Consider the following 19,323-nt stretch of genomic DNA (forward strand, 5'->3'; position numbering starts at 1 on the left):
TATATATATATATATACATATATATATATATATACACACACACACATACCCACACACACACGTGTACACTCATATTTATGTGTATATAACCTGCATGTACACACATGTAATATATACGACATACATGTGTACACACACATATAGCACCTAACACAAAGTAGCTATTAATTTTTCTCCTTGGCCTTTTTGGAGGGGAATGGAACACCTTCTAACAACTATCTAGAATTTCGTAGTCTATTGAGTTTGAGCCATTGATGTATTTTGGGTTTTGGCAAAAGCTAGCAGTAGGCCTTTCCTCATGTTTTCCAACATTTTGAAATATGGGAATTGTGGAAGAGCAGAAAACTCTTGCAGCCAGATCCCATGTTCTCCCCCTATTCCCCGGTTGCTTCTTGGAAAAAAAGAAAGATGTATTTTCTAATTTCTTAGGTGGTCACCTGCTCCATTGTCCAGTAATTCCAAGGTAACTGTTTTTCCATTCTCTGATTCAATCAGGGCTGTGACTTTGGCCCTGAGGATTGGTGAGGCTCCTTGGCGAATAGTTGCATAAACTACCATGGGGCTGGGAAATTTGCTTGTGACCTTGTTCATCTTGGAGGTCGCTGTAATTGGGGGCACGGTAGCACTGGAAGCACGGGAGGTAACAGTCAGAGTCAGGGTTTGTGAGCTTGTTTGCAGACTGTAAGTCCAAACACCAACCTGTCCAAAACAAATGGAATTTCCAATTAAAAATTGGACTCCGGGACCAGCAGGACTGTCGCTGGACTCCCATGTAGTCAACTGTGGTTTGAGTCCCAGACCCTTTGGTTTAAACTCACACCGGGCACATGTGTGTGTGTGCCCAAGATCCCAGGAGGAGAATGGAGGACAAGGGATTGCAGTGTGGCCATCCCCCCTGGGGGGTGATTTCTCACTTTCTGTCTCTGTTTCTCTCTGTCTTTCTGGCGAGCACACGCGCCCTATAGCAAAAACCTCTCCAAAGAAAGAAAGAAAGAAAAAAAAATTGGACTTCAAAGACCTGACTCCAGCATCATCTATAGGAAAAACCTATCGGATACAAGTATGTTGCAAACATGTCTGAGAAGATCTGTGCATCTTTGATACTTGTTAGCTAGGGGAAACTGCGGTGTGCTTAAACTAATTCTATAGTTCTATTATAGAAAAAATCCTAGTTGGGGAAAATGATGTCTGAAAGCTTGTCCATTGCCTTGGTTTCGCAAGAGCAGGGCTAAATTGACAGGCTACAGAGCTGAAGTAATCATTTCCATGATTCTGAGGCTTCAAGGGTCATTTTGCGTCTTGACGGCTGTGTGAGTTGCAGGTGCTCCCTTTAGCTCCTGGACAAGCATCACCATTTTTCTTTCTCTTGACATGCTGGGATACTTACTGAGCCATTTTCATTCAGTGGCAGTTTTTCCTTGTTCTCATTGATTGAATATTGACTCTCCTTTTAGCAACCAATATTTTAAAAGCTACAATTATTCTGGATAATCTTTGTTTTATTTTGTCAAATTGAGAGAGAGAAAAAAGAAGGACAGTGGGGGGAGGGAGAGAGAAGAGAAGAGGGGAGGGGAGGAGAGGGGAGGAGAGAGAAGAAAAAGCAAGCTGACTTCATACCTTCGCAGTGCCTGGGATTTGGAGGTAGGTCATTTTGGTGTGTGTGTCCACTAAAAATCCTTCTTGTTTCTTTCCAGTGGGATCCAAGAGAAGTATTTGGGGAGACTGCGTTGTCCAGGTGACAAGGAACATAGTATCTTTTCCTACTGTACTGTCCACAATCACTGTGCCGTTCATCCACTGACTGTCCTGGAGGGTTAGTCCCTTACTCTCAAGCTGTTAAGAAAAAAACAACTCCTTACTTTCAGGAAACTGCAACTGCCAGTGCATGGTCTTTTCCATTCTGCCTCTGACTCCCCAGTGCTCCCTTGAAAGTCTTCACTGATGCCTGAGTCTTTGGTTTGGTTTTTAGGACCCATTTTCTTTCCTCTGCTTAAACAAATGCCTAAAGCCATTTTCCCAAATGATCCTCCCAAATCCCTAACTCACTTTATCCTACTCCACATTCTTCCTAAAAGTCTTAATGCTCTTTTTCATTTGTCTAAGCCTTACATAGTCTTCAAAATTCAGCTCAAATATTACTTTTTCCATGACACTTTCTCATTTTCCAGTTGTAAACAATTTCTTCTGCAAATTCCTGTAGGATTTCATTGCTCAGTCACTTGACGTTCATGGTGCTTTACCTCATCCTTGTTGATGGACATCAGTTTATGTCACTTAGTAGACTATAAACCCTTCAGGGGACTGACTATGACTTATTTTTTACGTACATATTGATTGTTTCAATTACTTATTTGCTAGGTCAAGTGTTACTGTAGTGCCTGTGAAGATAAATGTAATAAAACAACTGCCAAAGCTATACTGTGTGGAGCAGAATAAAGGAGGGCAGAGACTGAGATGGGAAAGATTAACAAAGCTTTTGTAGAAAATGTGCTTTCCATCCTAGATAGTTAACTGTCCCTAACCTGGTTACTGTAGAGAAGAGCATCCTGGTCATGGAGCCAGATTTTCTAGTTTCATGGTAGATTATGGACTTGAATGTGGAGAAACTGAAGGACACTTAGATCTGGCTTTTAAGGCAAGTGAGTAAATGTGTCCTGATCATTTCTTTATCTCTCCAGCAGGGTTTTTATATATAAAAATAATAGGCAAAAACTATCCAACAGTGAACTTGTCCTTTCTAAAACATGTTTCTCTTTTTTCCAAACCAGTCCCTGAGTTTAATCTTCTAAATCTGAATTAGAATCCAGAGAGGTACAACTGTTATCTTCCTAGAATAAACAAATACAACATTGATAGACTAGAAAGTATTAGGCTTCGACAATACAGTATGCCTTTACCTTTATCCTAACTTTCATAATAACAGTTCTAACTCACAGGCATGAGTGCTATTTCAGTTGTGTTGTTGGGAACGTCATGACACATTTTTTTTTTATTGCATAGTAGAAAATATGTCATGAGTTTGCCAACAACCTAATAGTTTAAAAATTCATATGAGTAATTTCTGCAACTAGTGGTATATCGGTTAAGGTGCTGGACTCCCGCATGACTGACCACAGTTCAAGTCCCAGACCCAGTGGCTTGAAAATGACACTGGGTGTGTGCGTGTGCATGCCCAAGATCCTGAGAGGAGAATGGAGAAGGGGACTGCTGCATGGCCATCTCCACTGGGGGGTGATTTCTTGCTCTCCTTCTCACTGTCTCTCTGTCTCTGTCTCTGTCTCTCTCTCTGGCAAGTGCATGCATCCTACAGCAAAAACCTTTAAAAAATAAAATTGTGGGGCCACCAGGTGGCATGGTGATTAAGGCTCTGGACTCCTACATGGCCAACCATGGTTTGAGTCCTTGACCTAGCAGTTTGCTTCCTGCCTTTCTCTCTCTCTCTTTCTTTCTCTCTCTGGTCAAATTTAAAAATAAAAATAATAGATAAAATTACATAAAGAATTATTTTTAAAAATAGACTATTTAAAAATACATTAGTTATGGGCCAGCTCTGTAGTTAAGTGAGTCAGATCCCACATGGCCAACCGCAGTTGAATCCTAGTCCTGGTGGCTCAGAAAACACACCAGATGCATACTCAACATCCCAACAGGATGGAGAAACAGAGGAGAAGGGATAGCAGCATGATCATACCCTATTGAGGGGAGAGGTAATTTCTTCCTTTCTCTCTCTCTGTGTCTCTTGATCTCTCTCTAGCGAGTGCATACATCCTCTGACAATTAAAAACAAAAACAAAATATATCCTTTTCAAAAACAGTCCCATGATTTTTCAAAGTCAATTAAGATTTTTCTTTGAAATTTTAGAACCAGATGCACCCATAGAGGTTTTCTGTTCATACACAATAGAGAAAAGAAACTAAGGTCCAGAGAGGTGAAATGCTTTGCCTGTGATCAGAGTCAGTGTCAAGACCCAGGACCAAAATCCAGGTGCCTGGACTGACACCATGGGCTTTTCACAGCATGAAGCACTTTCCATCCACTGTATGAAAACCCTGGCAAATATCTGGGATTTGAAGTAATGGAAAAATAGAGCATGTAATCCCTGAACACTTGTCCCAGAAAACTTGCAATTGTGATGATCTACTCTGAAGAAAAATCTGAGCCAATTATATGGGTGCTTGTTAACAGATGTTAAAAATGAATTCTTGGACCCATTACATTTTATGTTGTTGGTTTCTATGAAGAAGTCACTGTTGTTTGCTAACACTTAACTAATTGCCTTGTTTAAAGTAGTGATGCATTTTAGAAATACAGTCTAATGTCAGGCTGAACTTCTCTTTTCACTTTAATTCACTACTATAAGAAATAGCAGTTTTAATTTAAACTTGAAACTTTTAACCCTTAAATTCTCTAACTTTACAATGATTATGTGTAAACATGAAAAACCAAAGAATAGGAACTCCGACCTGAATGGAACGCTGAGAAGGAAGTCCGTTTCCTGATGTAAGGGCCCCAAAAGCATCAATGAGGCCATTGTTCTGAACTTGATCTGAAGCATATGTCTGTAAGCCTCCTAAAATGGAAATTAGATAATCAGAAGCATGTATTTGCAACATTTTCACTGTTGCTAGGTGGGCAGAATACACAAAATATTCTATTGTATTATTAAAATATAAATAGATCAACATCAAATAGGTGCCCAGTTTAAGTCAGAAATTCAAACTAAATTTTTAATCTTGATAAATAATAGCTTCAGGAACATCTCAGCTGCCTGGCTACCTAGGCTATCTGCAGTGCAGCTGTGCATCTGACAGACCAAAATTAATATAATAAAATTTATATTTTAATGGTCATGCACTTTCACATAAGAGAAACCATTAAGCCTTACTCTGTCTATTAATTAGCCGCATTTGAGATACGATTTTTTTTTTTTTGAGAGAGGTTTTTGCTATAGGGCTCAAGACAGAGACAGAAAGACAGAAAGCAAGAAATCACTTCTCAGAGGGGATGGACATGCTGCAATCCCTTCTCCTCCAGTCTCCTTTTGGGATGTTGGCATGCATGCGCACCCGCCCAGTGTGAGTTCTTAGTTGCCAGGTCCAGGACTCGAACCACAGTTGACTACATGGGAGTCCAGTGACATAACCATTACGCCATCTGCTGGGCTCTTGAGATACAATTTTAACAAACTTGATTTTAGAGTTTTCTTCTAAATCAGAAAAAAACATATATTTGACAAGAGCAAGAAATACTAGCAGACAAATGGACAGTATTAGAAAGGCATGATATATTGTAAAAATAAGCTTATACACGAAGCTTGGACATCTTGGGCTATGATTGCAGATGTAGCTGAGATAGTTGATGTGAATTCACTTTTAAACTATGAAAATGCCATTCAAAGTTAAGTATTTCAGTAGCACTGTAGATGCCTACCCATAACCCCTTATCTAGGCAAGTGCATCCCTCCCCAGCTGCCTCAAGTATTGGCTGCTAATGGCTTGTAGTGCCTCTGTTTCCAGAGAATTACCTTACTAAAGGGGCTGCTCAGCCCAGAGAAATATGCCATTCACCTCTGCCCTGCCCTGCAATCCACAGCTGGTCTGATAGACACAGTGGCACGAAAGACCCGCTCTCTTTCTTCAAGGTGGGACCAAGTCTGTAACACAGTTCTCAATCCAGAGCCCCCTATGGGTCAGGCTTTAGCTAGACTCTTATGTGTTCTGCCTGTGCATTGCCCTCCACCTGCCCTAGCTTTCTGTCTCTCCTTTTCTCCTGAGATCACCTTCTATAAAACCACATGTCCTCAAATCACTTGTCTCAGCCCTGCTTCTAGGAAACCCAGCCCAAGACAGGCAGTACTAGGATCAGGCAGTCCTGTTCTTTTAGCTGCCTCAGAAGGTAGCTCAGTTCAATTGATATCCATAATTCTGTTCCTCAGTAACAATAAATAAATAAATAACAAAGTGTGCTCACCAACTCTGCTAAGGAAGCCAGGGACACCTGGGATGTATAATATTTTAACCACTTTTCTGTGTGTGGGAATCAGGCTCACACTATGAGGGGGCTTCAGAGAACTTGCGGCAGGTATGGAATTAAAGTATGAGTTTATGTGGGTACAAAGTTCGTTTTGAAACCACACATTGTTTTTTCATGATATGTGTTTTCCACGAACTTTTTGAAGACCCTTCCCCACATTGTGAATGTTTTATGGAGAAATTGCATCATGTTCTGTATTTTCAAAATGACCTCGTGCATTGTTCACCAGATGCTTTGCCCTTCTTCCGCTATTCCATCCCCTCTTTCTCAGACACAGTCCCCAGGTAAAGTTAAAGCTCCCTTCTTTGTTTCACATCGCACTACCTACCACTAATACAGCACCCGTATCATGGTATCATGAACTTAGTGGCTTGTCATCTGCCTCCCTGGGTCTCTCGGCCGGCCGCTGCCTGGAAATGAGTGGTGGCTGATGGGGTTCCTCCTCGTCATTACAAAGTGCCTGGGAAAAGGCAAGTGCCTCTCTCCCCAGCCGCCTTGAGTGTTGCCTGCTCCGTGGCTTACAGTTGCCTGTTTCCAGAGAATGACCTTACTAAAAGGGCTGGAGTCCATGCTAATGGCCATTTGGAGTAAGGGCGGCAGTTGGTCAAGATGACGACCCCCCCCCAGTCCCACCCAGTTCACTGGTGCTCACAGTCCCATGGGAGAGACAACAGCTTGGGTCACAGCAGATCAGGCCTCACCTGTCATTTTAGACAGCTCCTCCAGTTCTTTCGCTGCAGAGGGCCCCAGGGCCACTGTGTGGATGATGGCTCCACTCTGCTTGACCTCGTTAAAGCACCCGCTGATGCTGCTGTCCTCTCCATCCGTCAGCAGTGCGATTTCAGATCCATCAGTGCTGTATTTCTTCCTAATCACCTAAGGCCATAATCCAGGGCATGATTTATCAGATACAGGGTGGCTAGGGTGTTTATGAAAATTGCACTTGGAGCAAAGAGAGAAATTCCAGAGGGGGGAACAAAAGTGTCTAGGAATGGTCAGATATCTGTCTTGAATAATTTTTTTTTTAAATGTTTTTTGTTCTGTTTTAGATTTTTGCAATGTGGTGTGCACTTGCCAGAGAGAGACACAGAAATATGGAAAGTGAAATGTCATCCCCTTAGGGTGGTGGCCAATCCCCAATCATTTCTCCTCTCAGGATTTCTGGTATGCACACATAATGCCTGCTGGGTCTGGGACTTGAACCGTGGATTTGGCCATATGGGATCCAGCACCTTAACCACTATGCCACCTGCTGGCCCAGAAATGATACAATTTTAAACCAGCAACATTTGTGGAATTTGAAAGTGGTTTTCTCTCTTGGCTAGCCTCCTGCAGGGAGGGGTGTCGTGGGTTGCTGGGCAGCTTGAGGGGTGAATAGCACTGGGGAAGCAGCAAAGGCTTTTCTTTTTCCTTCACACAGTCCCTCTTTGAGGCACCAACAGAAGTTCCAAGAACCTCATTTAATGGGGACTGTGTTTGGGGTACATTAGACGCAGGGCAGTTTAGTTTGTCTGATATTCATTAGTCTGAGACCACCACCTGCTTATGACTGACACTAGTTCTAATTTGTCATTACCCAGGTAACATGTAATGTTAAAATTTTAATATCCCTTCTGATTAAAATCAAACATTTTGTTCTTGTTAACTCCCAGTTCCTAGTTGTCCTATGATTCCTTTGTCTCAACTATTCCTAGTAGACTCAGATTATACATATGTTTTTATATGGATGGTATAGAAAGGATACTCCTTCTGGGACCAGCAGTTGGCATAATGGCTACATTGCTGGACTCCCATGTATTTGACCGCGATTCGAGTCCTAGACCCAGTGGCTTAAATGTGCATGTGCGTGCATGCCCAAGATCCCAAGAGAAGAATGGAGGAGAAGTGATTGTGGCGTGGCCATCTCCCCTCGGGAGGGGTGATTTCTCGCTTTCTGTCTGTCTCTCTCTCTCTGTCTTTTTGGTGAGCGCACGTGCCCTGTAGCAAAATCCTCTCCAACAAAAGAGAGAAAGGATACTCCTTCCACCAACATTGAATAAGATTATGATGGAAGCGAAATTAGATGAAAGAATAGCACTGGGCCAGGCCTGTGGTTCAGTGGCTAAGTGGTGTGCGTGAGAAACTGGATCTCACATGGCCAACTACAGTTTGTATCTCATGCCTCACACATGTGTGCATGCGAGCCCTGAATCCTGATGCGATAAAGAAATGAAGGAAAAAGAATGATGGTGTGATCATGTCCCATCATGGGGCGCCTTCTTTCTCTCCCCTTAGTAAGTACTCATGCCTTCTGGCAATGAAAAACTAAGGGAAAATAGTGCCAATTGTTTAAGAAGAGTAGGTGATAGGCTGTCAGGTGGTGTGGTAGTTACGATGCTGGACGCTCACATGGCCAACCACAGTTCAAGTCCTGGACCTGGCAGCTTACTTTCGTGCTCTCTCTCTCTCTCTGTCTCTTTATGATCAAATTAAGAAAATAATAATGATGATGTTAAATAAAATAATTCTTTAAAAAAAAAAAGAAGAGAGAGTGAATGAGACCAGCAGGTTGCGTGGTGGTTAAGGAGCTGGAATTCCATATGATTGAATGACGGTTCAAGTCCTAGATCTGACAGCTTGAAAATCATGCCAGACATGTGCATGCATGTCCAGCATCACAGGAGGAGAATGGAGGAGAAAGAATAGGAGTGTGTGGCCATCCCCTCTGGTGGTGACTTCTCACCTTCCCTTTCACTGTCTCTCTGGCAAGCGCATGAGCCCTATGGCAAAAAACTAAAGAAAAAAATATATATATAAAGAGAAGGTGAAGATTCTACTTTTCTTCTAAAAAGCAGAAGAAGAGGGCCAGCTCTGTGGTCTACTGGTTAAGAGAGTTGGATCTCACATGGCCAACTGCATACTTCAAATCTCAGGCCAGTCAGCTTGAGAAACACACCAGGTGTGTATGTGTATCCTAAATCTCAAAAAGGATGGAGAAATAGATAAGGGGTTGTGGTGTGACCATTCCCCATGGAGAGGAAGGTGCTTTCTCCTCTCTTCCTCTCCCTCTCCCTTCCTTCCTCTCTCCCTCTCTTCTCTCTGTCTTTGTCTCCCTCTGGCAAGTGCATATGCCATCTGGTAAATTTAAAAGAAAAAGAGTGGAAGGAGAGACCCAGAATTAGAAGAAATAAACAACCAAGACTAAATAACTTCCTTTCTCAAGACCAGAATCTCAAGAAGGTTAAGTAGGTTGAAAGGAAAACTTGAGAGCAGAGGTGGTTTCCACTCCACTTCCTGTTCATCTCTGGAAGGAGGGGGCTGCCACCCAAGGCAGCCTTTGACACCTTGGAAGAGAGAAGTTTGTTACCAAGAAAAGGGGCCCAGAGTCCAGGAGTCAGTCAGCCATGGTCATGGCCTTGGTCTGACCGAGATGTACAACCTGAAAGACCAGGCAGGAGGCCCGGTTTGGATTCCCTTGTCTCACTCTCCATAAATGCTCCATGTCACGGAAAGCAGGTAGAAGTTCCCACACACCCCACACGGAGGACAGATAGTTGGCTGAGTTGAGAATCAGCAGGTGCGAGAACGGGTAATCTTGCCATAGACTAGGAAGTGCACAGCCTGGCGAGAGGCTGGATGGAGACAGCACAAGTGTGCTCAGGGCTCTGCCCCAACAGCAAGAGCAAGGGTGGGCTGAGTTGGCCGGGAGGACTGCTGCCATTGATAACCCAAGAGAACAAGCCCAAGTCCCATGGCTATGGTGGATACCTCTGTGAGAAGCCCAGGATAGACCTCAGGACTTGCAGCAGGGATCAGCAGAGATCTTGGGAACAACATATGCCTTTTTTTTCCCCTCTCGTTGCCCTGAGGAGACACAAGCTCCTCACTCCCCACACCCAGCTCCATGGTGGAGAGGGGGCATTCCTAATTCCTGTTGTGTCCCTCACACTCTGCTACCCTCAGAATAGAAAATGCAGAACTGCAGCTCTCTCTTCACCACCACGCCTTCTGGCATTAGTCATCTCCCCTAGAGTCTGGCATAGCAGGAGTTTGGTCCAGCACATAGGTGAGTTCACTGTCAGTGTGCTCCCTCATTTGTTTCTTTAATCAAAGCTCGGGTGGGTGAAGAAGGCAATAGAGCCCAGATGCACGCAGATGTCTGGGGAATGACCTTGCGGCTAACTGTACACAATGGAAACCGGCCTTCAAGATAGAACAGAGAGCAGAGGGACAGACAGCATTTGAGGAAATGGTTAAGTCTCATGTCTACATTAAACAGTGTGAGCTGAGCTCTACACGCTGGGACTTGGGAACCTGGAAGTGTCCCATTGATGTGTGTTGTGCCCAACAAGCAAGCAGAGGGCAGACTAGCTCAGGCTGCAGGGATGTTCTGAGCTCTTAGGCCAGCCAACCTCTTTCAGCCTTTTTTTCACTGTTTTTTTGCAGCTAAATAGCCTCTAAATAAATATAGAATATTGTATTTTATATGTGGAATAGTGAAGCACAGGTTATTAGTGCATCAAATAACTCAGTTCAGTTTATTTACTGAGAATCTCTGGTACTAGCAATATTGTGTCAAAAGCCTGGGAGGTTAAAAGATAAGAGCTAGCCTAAAGTTTTGCTCACGTCATGCACATGATTGGAATAAGCATAATATGGATTCTTCCACAGACTTTTAGAAGATGACCACCCATATAAGCCAAAAGTCCCCAGCGATCATTATTTTTATAATGATTTCATATATATGTATGTGTGTGTGTGTGTGTGTGTATATATGTATGTGTGTGTATATGTGTGTGTGTGTGTGTGTGTATATATATATATATATATATATATGTAGGGTTTTTTTCGTTTGTTTTTAAGAAGGGTTAGGAGGGGCCAGCAGCCCCGTAGCACAGCAGGTAAGCACTGTGCATAGGGAGCCAGATCTTGGATCTCACATGGTTCACTGCAGCTTGAATCTCAGCCTTGGCAGATTGGAGAAATGAGGAAATGAGGAAAAAGAATTACGGCATGAATAGGCCCCATTGTTGCAGGGGCTTTCTGTCTTTCTCTTTCTCTCTCTCTCAATCACTGCCTCTCTCTAAGTAGAGAGATGATGTGATTGAACGGTCAGATGAGATCTTTGGATAGGACCCCTTCAGTCATACTTACAGGCCCTAAGCCTTCTTGCTCTGAACCATTCCCTTTCCCTAAAGGAGGTCGAATCGACCCCACCGTTTGAAATGTTCAGTTGTCTCCAAGTTTAACCATACTGATAGCTCCTTCTGTATCTTTGTGTGCTTTCTTTCACAGCACTCATTACAGTTTATGAATAGACACTTGTTTGTGTTACTACTTGGTTAATATGTCTCTCCCATAGGACGATGGGCTCTGTGACAGGAGAGGTGGGATCTGTCTGGCCCTCTTGGTATTTTTAGTGCCTAGCAGGTAGAAGGCACACCACGAATATTTTGCCTGCAGAAAAGCATGAACACACAGATGGAGAAAACACAAAAGCATGAATGAACTAGTAACAATAGCTTTGCATCAGTTGAACCATTGCCCTGTCCTTGGTTGCCTAATTCAGTTAGACACTAGTCATGTATAGAAACACTAGGAATGGAAATTTCTTAGGAAACAAATTGTGGACACAGGCAAACAGCAATAGGGGAACATGTCTCACAGTAAATGCTGATCGAAGCCCAGAGCAGATAGACGTCCCTCCTGAAGCCACTGTGGGTAAACTTGCGGAGAGCGCATTCCTGTCAGCGCCACTGTTTATCTGTTTGAGTTCACTCTGTACATGGGCAGCACTGTCGAACGTCACCATCCCGACCCAGGACCCCTGCTCAACCGTCTGCAGCAGGAAAAGTTTGGCTGCTTGATTCAGTCGTTTAAGGCGGTCGCCAATCTGAAAGGAGAAGTGAAAGAGAAGCAGTCAGGTTGGATTTAGATGGTCAGACTAATAAGAGAACAGGTTAGGTGGAATTTGGAAGTAGCCGCCTCAGGAGTAAATGACAAGCTGACTTGAGGCATATCCTTCTACGAAGGACATTTCCTCATTTATATTTAACAGTGTCTGGATAGAATTTTAAGGTCTTGGTATAAATAGCAAAAGATAAGGCCAAAATTTGCGACCATGAATGTTCAGTGCTTTAGTAATAGTTGTAGGTAAGTCCTACACAGGACTATAGACTTCATGACCCATTGTCAGTGAAACATAAAAAATATTAAGCTTATGTAATTCAACAGTTCTTGTTCTTAAGTTAAAAGCTAATGGCTAATGAGACAATTGATAAGAAATTTTGTTGAATAAAGTTGAAGTGGATGCTTCTGATGGCAATGTTATTATCACAACTGTTTTGACCTTAGGATCGTGTTTATTCTGTGGTTCAGAACAGACGCGCACGTATCTGTGACAGGCATTCAGGAGACCAGGTTCATTGAACGTACCGACATGCTTCCAGACTTGTCTAGGACTAAACACACAATTCTTTGTCCAATCTGTAGCAATGAGAAAGTTGGCTGGGGTGGCTGTGTCGTCATAGGTGTGGTTTTCTTAAAGTCCTCAGAATCGCTAATCACTTCCCATGTACTTCTGAGATTACATCTTTGGTTTTGCAGGTTTGGGGCTTCTTTATTGTGGTTTTGTTCTGTACAGAATTCAACCACCTGAAATTGTCAATACAATGATAGAGATAATGGTAAACTGCTCAATAATTTGATTAAAATCTTTTAAAACCATATTTAAAATATTTTAATCTTCCACTGTTCTCCTTCCCCTGTCTTCCCTGACAACTCATAACGTTGGCTCTCATAACGTTGGCACTGCTCTAGAGAAGCTGGACCCTACATAGTACTACTGTTCAAACCCCAGTCTGGGATTTTGCTAGGCATGTACAAGTGCCTGGAGGAAGAGGATCACACCCTTTGAAGGGTGCTCCTTTCTCTCTCTTTCACTCTCACTTTCATGTGCTCTATCATTAAAAATAAAAAAAAGGAAAGAAGAAAATTTTAGTTAACGACCAAAAATAAGTACATGCAAGAGGAAACGAGCTCTCTGAAAGATAAAGTAAGGACTATTAATCATGTCTGTATTAACCAATAAAAAGAACTGCTTAGTCTCCTTAGCTACATTTTTATTTAAGAATTTTTGTGCTTGTATGCCATAAGGGTATTTTAAATAATTCCAAGCACTTACTAAACTAAAAGTTAGTGGGAGAGATATTAGGATAAAAGATTTACCCAGGGAGAAGAAAGAATGGACACACAGAATGGAGAAAGGCAAAGATTGGACTTCCTCCTAATTTTCTACTCCTAGCTTGTTCCAGAGAGGGTCGGCTGCTGAATTTTTTTCCTTAGAGCATTTGGAGAAAAAACAAAACAAAACAAAAAACCTCATTGCATTAATAAGACTCTAAGGAACAAAAAAGAACCAGAAAAGCCAAAGAAGAAAGTACTTACAGAAGCAATGCTTTGTGCAAACATTATTGAAGCCTTCTCAGTCTGCTGGCTTTGGGGCACGAACTCACAATCTTTATCATACAGTCCTGTTAATTTGTCTGGTCTGCATGGTCTGGTGACACAGCTGCCTCCCTGACACTTATTTACCACATTTTTACCATTAATAGCTGCCGAGCACCTGAAATACATCAAGGTTAGATGTTCAGGTGATGCAGTCATTTCAAAGGGTTAGACGGTGTAGGTTTCTGACATGCCATCTTGTCCATGATTGCCATTTATAATCCAAGCAACGTACACATCTAGTTACATAGCAGAATTAAATTTTCCTCAGAGTTATTTTTTGTTTGCCAGAAAGTATCTCAGGAGCTCCTAAAAATAGTATCAGAACTTATTTCAATGCAGCAGAAAAGCAAAATCTGGCTTATGGCTGCTGTTCGCATTAGTAAGAATTAAAGTTCTTAGGCACCTCCTAATCTATTTCCCTCATTTCTGGAAAACCAAGAGCCTTGTTTTGTTTCCTCCCAAAAGGGAGGGAAAGAAAAAAAAAAGCATGCTGACATTTCTCTAACTTCTTTTTAATTAGTTTATTTCATTCAGCTTTTGCATAGTTTTTGTATGTTCATAGGTATTTTAATTTTTTTATATTTATGAGTTTTGTTGCTATTATAAGTAGAATGCTTTTTACACATCTTTTTAATGATATTTTGGGGGTGTATAAACAATACATGAACACTACAGGAGATTTGGAAAGTAGCAAAAGTATAAAGGAGAAAAGAAAAAGATCATGTTATAGCAGCAGAAAGAATCTGTGGCTAACCTGCACAAACACTTCCTTCTCTTTCTATTTACCAGCTTAGCATTGCATATGTAGCTTTGTTTCCTGCCTTTATAAAACTCAGTATGTTGGGGCCAGCAGGTGGTGTGGTAGTTAAGGTGTTGGACTCAGCACACATGTGTATGAGTGACCCAAAAATCTCAGGAGAATGTGGTGCGGCCATCTCCCCTGGAGGGTGATTTCTTACTTTCCCTCTCACTGTCTCTATCCATTTCTCCAGTGAGTGCACGCACCCTAAAAAAATCTTAAAAAGCCATATCTTCTTTCTAGAGACTTTATTTTAAAAAAAAAAAAAACCTTAAAAAACCAAAAGGAAAAAACTCAGTACTTTAATATATTTAAAATTTTAATACATTATTTAATAATCTTTCAAAATGTGACTTTAATAATTCCGTTTTGATATTATACTAGGAATTCAACCTAATTTATTTAGTTTAGTCTCAATTTGTTAGTAATAAAAGTAAAACATCAGTGAATAAAGATTCACATAAAATTCCTAATGTAGTTTCAAACTTGTTACATGATCCATTTCCAGTTTGATTCAAACATATGAACATTTTTTGTTTTGCCAGAAGGCGCGTGTGCTCCTAGGAAAGAGGTAAAAAGAAAAGGGAAATGGGAAAGCAACCCCCGTGTCATGGGGAATGGTCAATCCCTTCTCCAATTTTTCCTCCTTTTAAGATTTTTGGGTCCACATGCACATGTGCCCAGCAAGCCACCCAATAAGGGAATCTAATTGCATGATCAGCCATTTGGGATCCAGCCACTTTAACCACCATGCCATGAACTGGCCCTGAACAGTAGTAAAGCCTATTGATACAACTCTTTCTATCATTTCCTTAAAAAATATATTTAAACATGAAATTACTGGTCAGAACACAGAAAATAATTTGGATTTGATATAGAGCTAAATTTTTTCCCAGAAAAGTTGTGCCAATTTATACCTTTAATAATCAGCCACAGGGGACCAGCAGTTAGTGTAATGGCTATGTCACTGGACTCCCATGTAGTAGACCGTGGTTTGAGTCCCAGACTCAGTGGCTTAAACTCACGCCAGGCGTGTGTACGTGTGTGCCCAAGATCCTGAGAGGAGAATGGAGGAGAAGGGATTGCAGCGTGGCCATCCCCCCTGGGGGGTGATTTCTCGCTTTCTATCTCTCTGTCTCTCCCTGTCTTTCTGGCAAGTACACGTGCCCTATAGTGAAAACCTCTCAAAAAAAAAAAAAAATCAGCCACAGGATTACACATCCCAACTGTAAGTTACTGGGCAATCTAGTAACTGGTTGATTGTTAAAGGCATAAATGGATTTAATCTTTATCAAATTTGTATTTCTTTTTTTTTTTTCTTTTTTTGGAGAGGTTTTTACTAAAGGGCATGTGAGCTCTCCAGAAAGACAGAGAGAGACAGAGAGACAGAAAGCAAGAAACTATTCCCCAGGGGGTATGGCCATGCCACAATCCCTTCTCCTCCATTCTCCTCTCAGGCTCCTGGGCACACACACACATGCACCCAGTAAGAGTTTAAGCCACCAGGTCCGGGACTTGAACCGTGGTCGACTACGTGGGAGAAAGCAAGGTGCCAGGTCTGGGACTTGAACCATAGTCAGCCATGTGGGAGAACAGGGCCTTATCCACCATGCCATCTGCTAGCGCCAGGATGTCTGGGTTTAGATCCCAGGTACAGAATACACTGGTAGCACCTGTCCATACCCATAATCCTGGTTGGGAGGCTAGGAGGGAGATCATGGATCATAGTGTGGGAAGACCCTGTCAAGTGTACTTCTCTCTCTCTTTCTCTCTCTCTCTCACACATACACACACACACACACACACGCATGCTATCTTTCAAAATAAATAAATAAACCAAAAATAAATAAATGAATAAATAAATCTCTAAATTTATTTTGGTTTTCTTTTAAATCTTTTAGGACTTCAAGTTTTCTTCACATATTACTTTTACATTTCTTAGAGTTTTTTTTCTACTTTTATTATACCTCTAACTTCTCTTGAATGTAGTAGTTTTCCTTTTATTTTTAAATGGATTATTGCTAATAGATAAGAAGGCAATTTGAACATTTATTTTGTATCTGGTCACCTATGGACTTCTCTTGTCAAGTCTAATTTCAGTTTATTCCCCTGGATTTCCTATGTGGACCACATATCACCTGCATAAAAATTTTTTCTGTTTCTTTCGAATAGCCTTTTCTTTCTTTCTTTCTTTTTCTTTTTTTTTTGGAGAGGTTTTCACTATAGGGCGTGTGCGCTCGCCAGACAGAGACAGAGAGACAGAAACCAAGAAATCACCCCCCGGGGGGATGGCCACGCCGCAATCCCTTCTCCTCCATTCTCCTCTCGGGATCTTGGACACGCACGCACACGTGCCCAGCGTGAGTTTTAAGCCACCTGGTCCAGGACGCGAACCGCGGTCGACTACGTGGGAGTCCAGCGACATAGCCATTACGCTAACTGCTGGTCCCTCTAATAGCCTTTTCTTTATATCCCTAGTTTCAAGTGTTATCGCACTGGGTACACCTTCCTAAACAAGGTTAGAGAACCATGGTAATGGTGGCCATCCTTATCTTATTTTCGGGAATGTCTCCAGTGTTTCCCTATTAAAAATGATGCAATCTGTTGTCTTTCAGTAGATGTTCTGTATTGTATACATACAGGAAGTAGCCTATTGTGGGCAGTATTGTCATTTTGGTATTGTTTCTAGGCCTTAAAATTAATTTTAAAATTTGGAAGATAAAGAGAAGAACATATTATTAATATATTAACATTAATTTTGAAGGGGACATGGTAATCATGTCATCTTTGCTAATGTGGTTATCTAGGGAAGAAAGTGCTATAGAGGTAGATATTTCTAGAATATCTCTAGGAAGGAATGTGAACTAATCAGCCTTTCTCTCGAGAGTAGACAGTGTCTAACTGTCTGGAAGCTTAGAAAACAGATGTGGAGAAGGCAGACGTCAGGTTTGGAATGGTGCCCTTGGACTGAGAGTTGAACGATCAAACTTGTGATCTCAATTCAATGGGAAATGATGCTGGACTGTGGTCTGCGCAGTGCACCACGTACAAGCTGGAGGAATCTGACAGACCGTGTGGCTCTAGGAACAGCAATGCACTAGTGTCTCTTTATGCCTGAAGAAACCCCACAAAGAAGGATGAAATAAGGGAGGAGGGCTGAGTTGACACAGTTTGAATGGGAAGAGGCCAGTGGAGCTACAAGGCTCTTGTGAGAGACATGGAAACCTGAGGCTGAATTCTGTGCCCAGTGCATTCCCCCCAGGAGACAGGTCTACCAAATCAAGCTAGTAAAGGAGCTAACTGAAGCCATCCCCTTGAAGAGCCATCAGACAGGCAGGACCAGAAGCTTACACCAGCTTCTGTTCTTTAAAAAGAGGTTAATGTTTTCTAACTTAGGGAAAAAAAAAGCTATATGTATTTTTTTAGGTTTTTGTCATAGGGCACGTGTGCTCACAGAGAGAGGGAAAATGCTAAATCACCCCACAAGGGGGGATGGCCATGCTGCAATCTCTGCTCCTCCATTCTTTTGGGATTTGGGGCACGCAAGCATAAGCTCCCTGTGTGATATTTAAGCTGCCAGGTCTGCAACTCGAACCACTCTCGGTCATGTAGGAGTCCAGGACCTTCACCACCATTCCACCTGCTGGCTCCTAAACATGCAATTTTGTCAAGTTCCTTTTGAGAATCTAGTGGAATAATGATTTGTTCTTTACTTGATATATTAATTATTCACCTAATATTACAACAGTTAGATTTCTGGAAGATATCCTACTTGACCCTGTTATTCCCTTACTTCTGCCAGTTGTAATCTACCTTTTTAAAAAAAGTCTTTAAATATTTTTTAGAGAGTTTTATCTAGAGATACTTTTTTCATTGTATCTGTCAGCATCTGCATTATCTAGCCCTTGAAAATAAATTGGGACGTTTCCCATCTACTTATGTTTGTGCTAAAGCAAATTATATACACTAAAACTGTTGGTTGCCGAAAACTGGCTCCTAAAACCATGGCAGCCAAGGGTACTTTCCCAGCATTGTTTGTTTTCTACTGACACTAAACAGAGTTTAATTGAGACTGTGAGGAGTTTTTGTTTTGTCTTCTTACTTGGATTCTCTTTCAGATAAGTTCCCTAGTCCTTTTCGAACCATTCAACCATTCTGCCCTAGAGGTACTGAAGAGCCCATTAGCACTGTTTTTGTCACTGATTCTGGTACAGGAAGGTGGAAAGCCTCAACAGAGCACCTACTCATTGGTCAAACTTGGTACGTTTATAAAAGAGAGAGAGAAATGATTTCTAATTGCAGAGTGGCAAATTCAATTAACTGATGTACACAAACATGGTAGTTTTATAGAAATCTGAAAAAGAAGGCACCAAGAAAATAGAGATACAGTAGAAGACAGAAAACTGGTATTTTAAAGAAATCAATTTTAGAAACAAAATTGGTTGCAATTTAAAATAGTTTGGGAAAAGTTAAATCAAAATATACGTACTTTACTGCTTGGTTTTTCCCATTGGATAAGTAGAACTTCTGGTCCTTGTTGTACTCATCAAACACACCCCACCGCAGGTGAGCCCATTCGTGGACAAATGTCCTTCCTGTGAGAACAGATATTAAAGCTCTGGTTACAGTGTAAATAGCAGCAACGTGCTTAGTGTCTCTTTATACCTGAAGAGAAAGCGCTGGGAGAAGGCAGTTCATCTGGACACTCATTATGCTCTGCTATGTCAATATATTTTTTTAAAATTAAAGGCTTGATTTCCTTAGAATGATTGAATACGACAACTGTGCGTTTCTCAAACATGTAAATACTTATTTTGGCTCATCACTGAGTAAGTGGCAGACAGTTATTAACACAAAAATGAAACAATGTGTTATCTTCACGTAGCTCATGGTGCAGCGGAGGGCAGGCACCGTCAGATCACTGGACTGTCAGCCATGCGAATGTAACGGTGGTGCGAGTGTCATGGCGGAGGAGGCATTCACAGAGTAGTGAGCGCAGCAT

General features: G+C 41.7%; 1 protein-coding gene across 1 annotated transcript in view; it reads right to left on the bottom strand.

The window, feature by feature from the left end:
- CLCA1 (chloride channel accessory 1) overlaps window positions 1–19,323 on the bottom strand; it is a 38,027-nt gene that overhangs the window by 9,642 nt on the left and 9,062 nt on the right. Inside the window, exons 4-11 of the mRNA XM_006169706.3 lie at window positions 18,811–18,916; window positions 13,460–13,637; window positions 12,449–12,667; window positions 11,679–11,906; window positions 6,736–6,910; window positions 4,465–4,571; window positions 1,618–1,833; window positions 438–699 (exon numbers count right to left, since the gene is read on the bottom strand). Of these exons, the coding sequence (XP_006169768.1) occupies window positions 438–699; window positions 1,618–1,833; window positions 4,465–4,571; window positions 6,736–6,910; window positions 11,679–11,906; window positions 12,449–12,667; window positions 13,460–13,637; window positions 18,811–18,916 (1,491 nt within the window). The remainder of the gene's footprint in view (window positions 1–437; window positions 700–1,617; window positions 1,834–4,464; window positions 4,572–6,735; window positions 6,911–11,678; window positions 11,907–12,448; window positions 12,668–13,459; window positions 13,638–18,810; window positions 18,917–19,323) is intronic.

The sequence above is a fragment of the Tupaia chinensis genome, unplaced genomic scaffold (genome assembly GCF_000334495.1).
Source record: "Tupaia chinensis unplaced genomic scaffold, TupChi_1.0 Scaffold147417_1, whole genome shotgun sequence".
Classification (NCBI taxonomy): domain Eukaryota; kingdom Metazoa; phylum Chordata; class Mammalia; order Scandentia; family Tupaiidae; genus Tupaia; species Tupaia belangeri.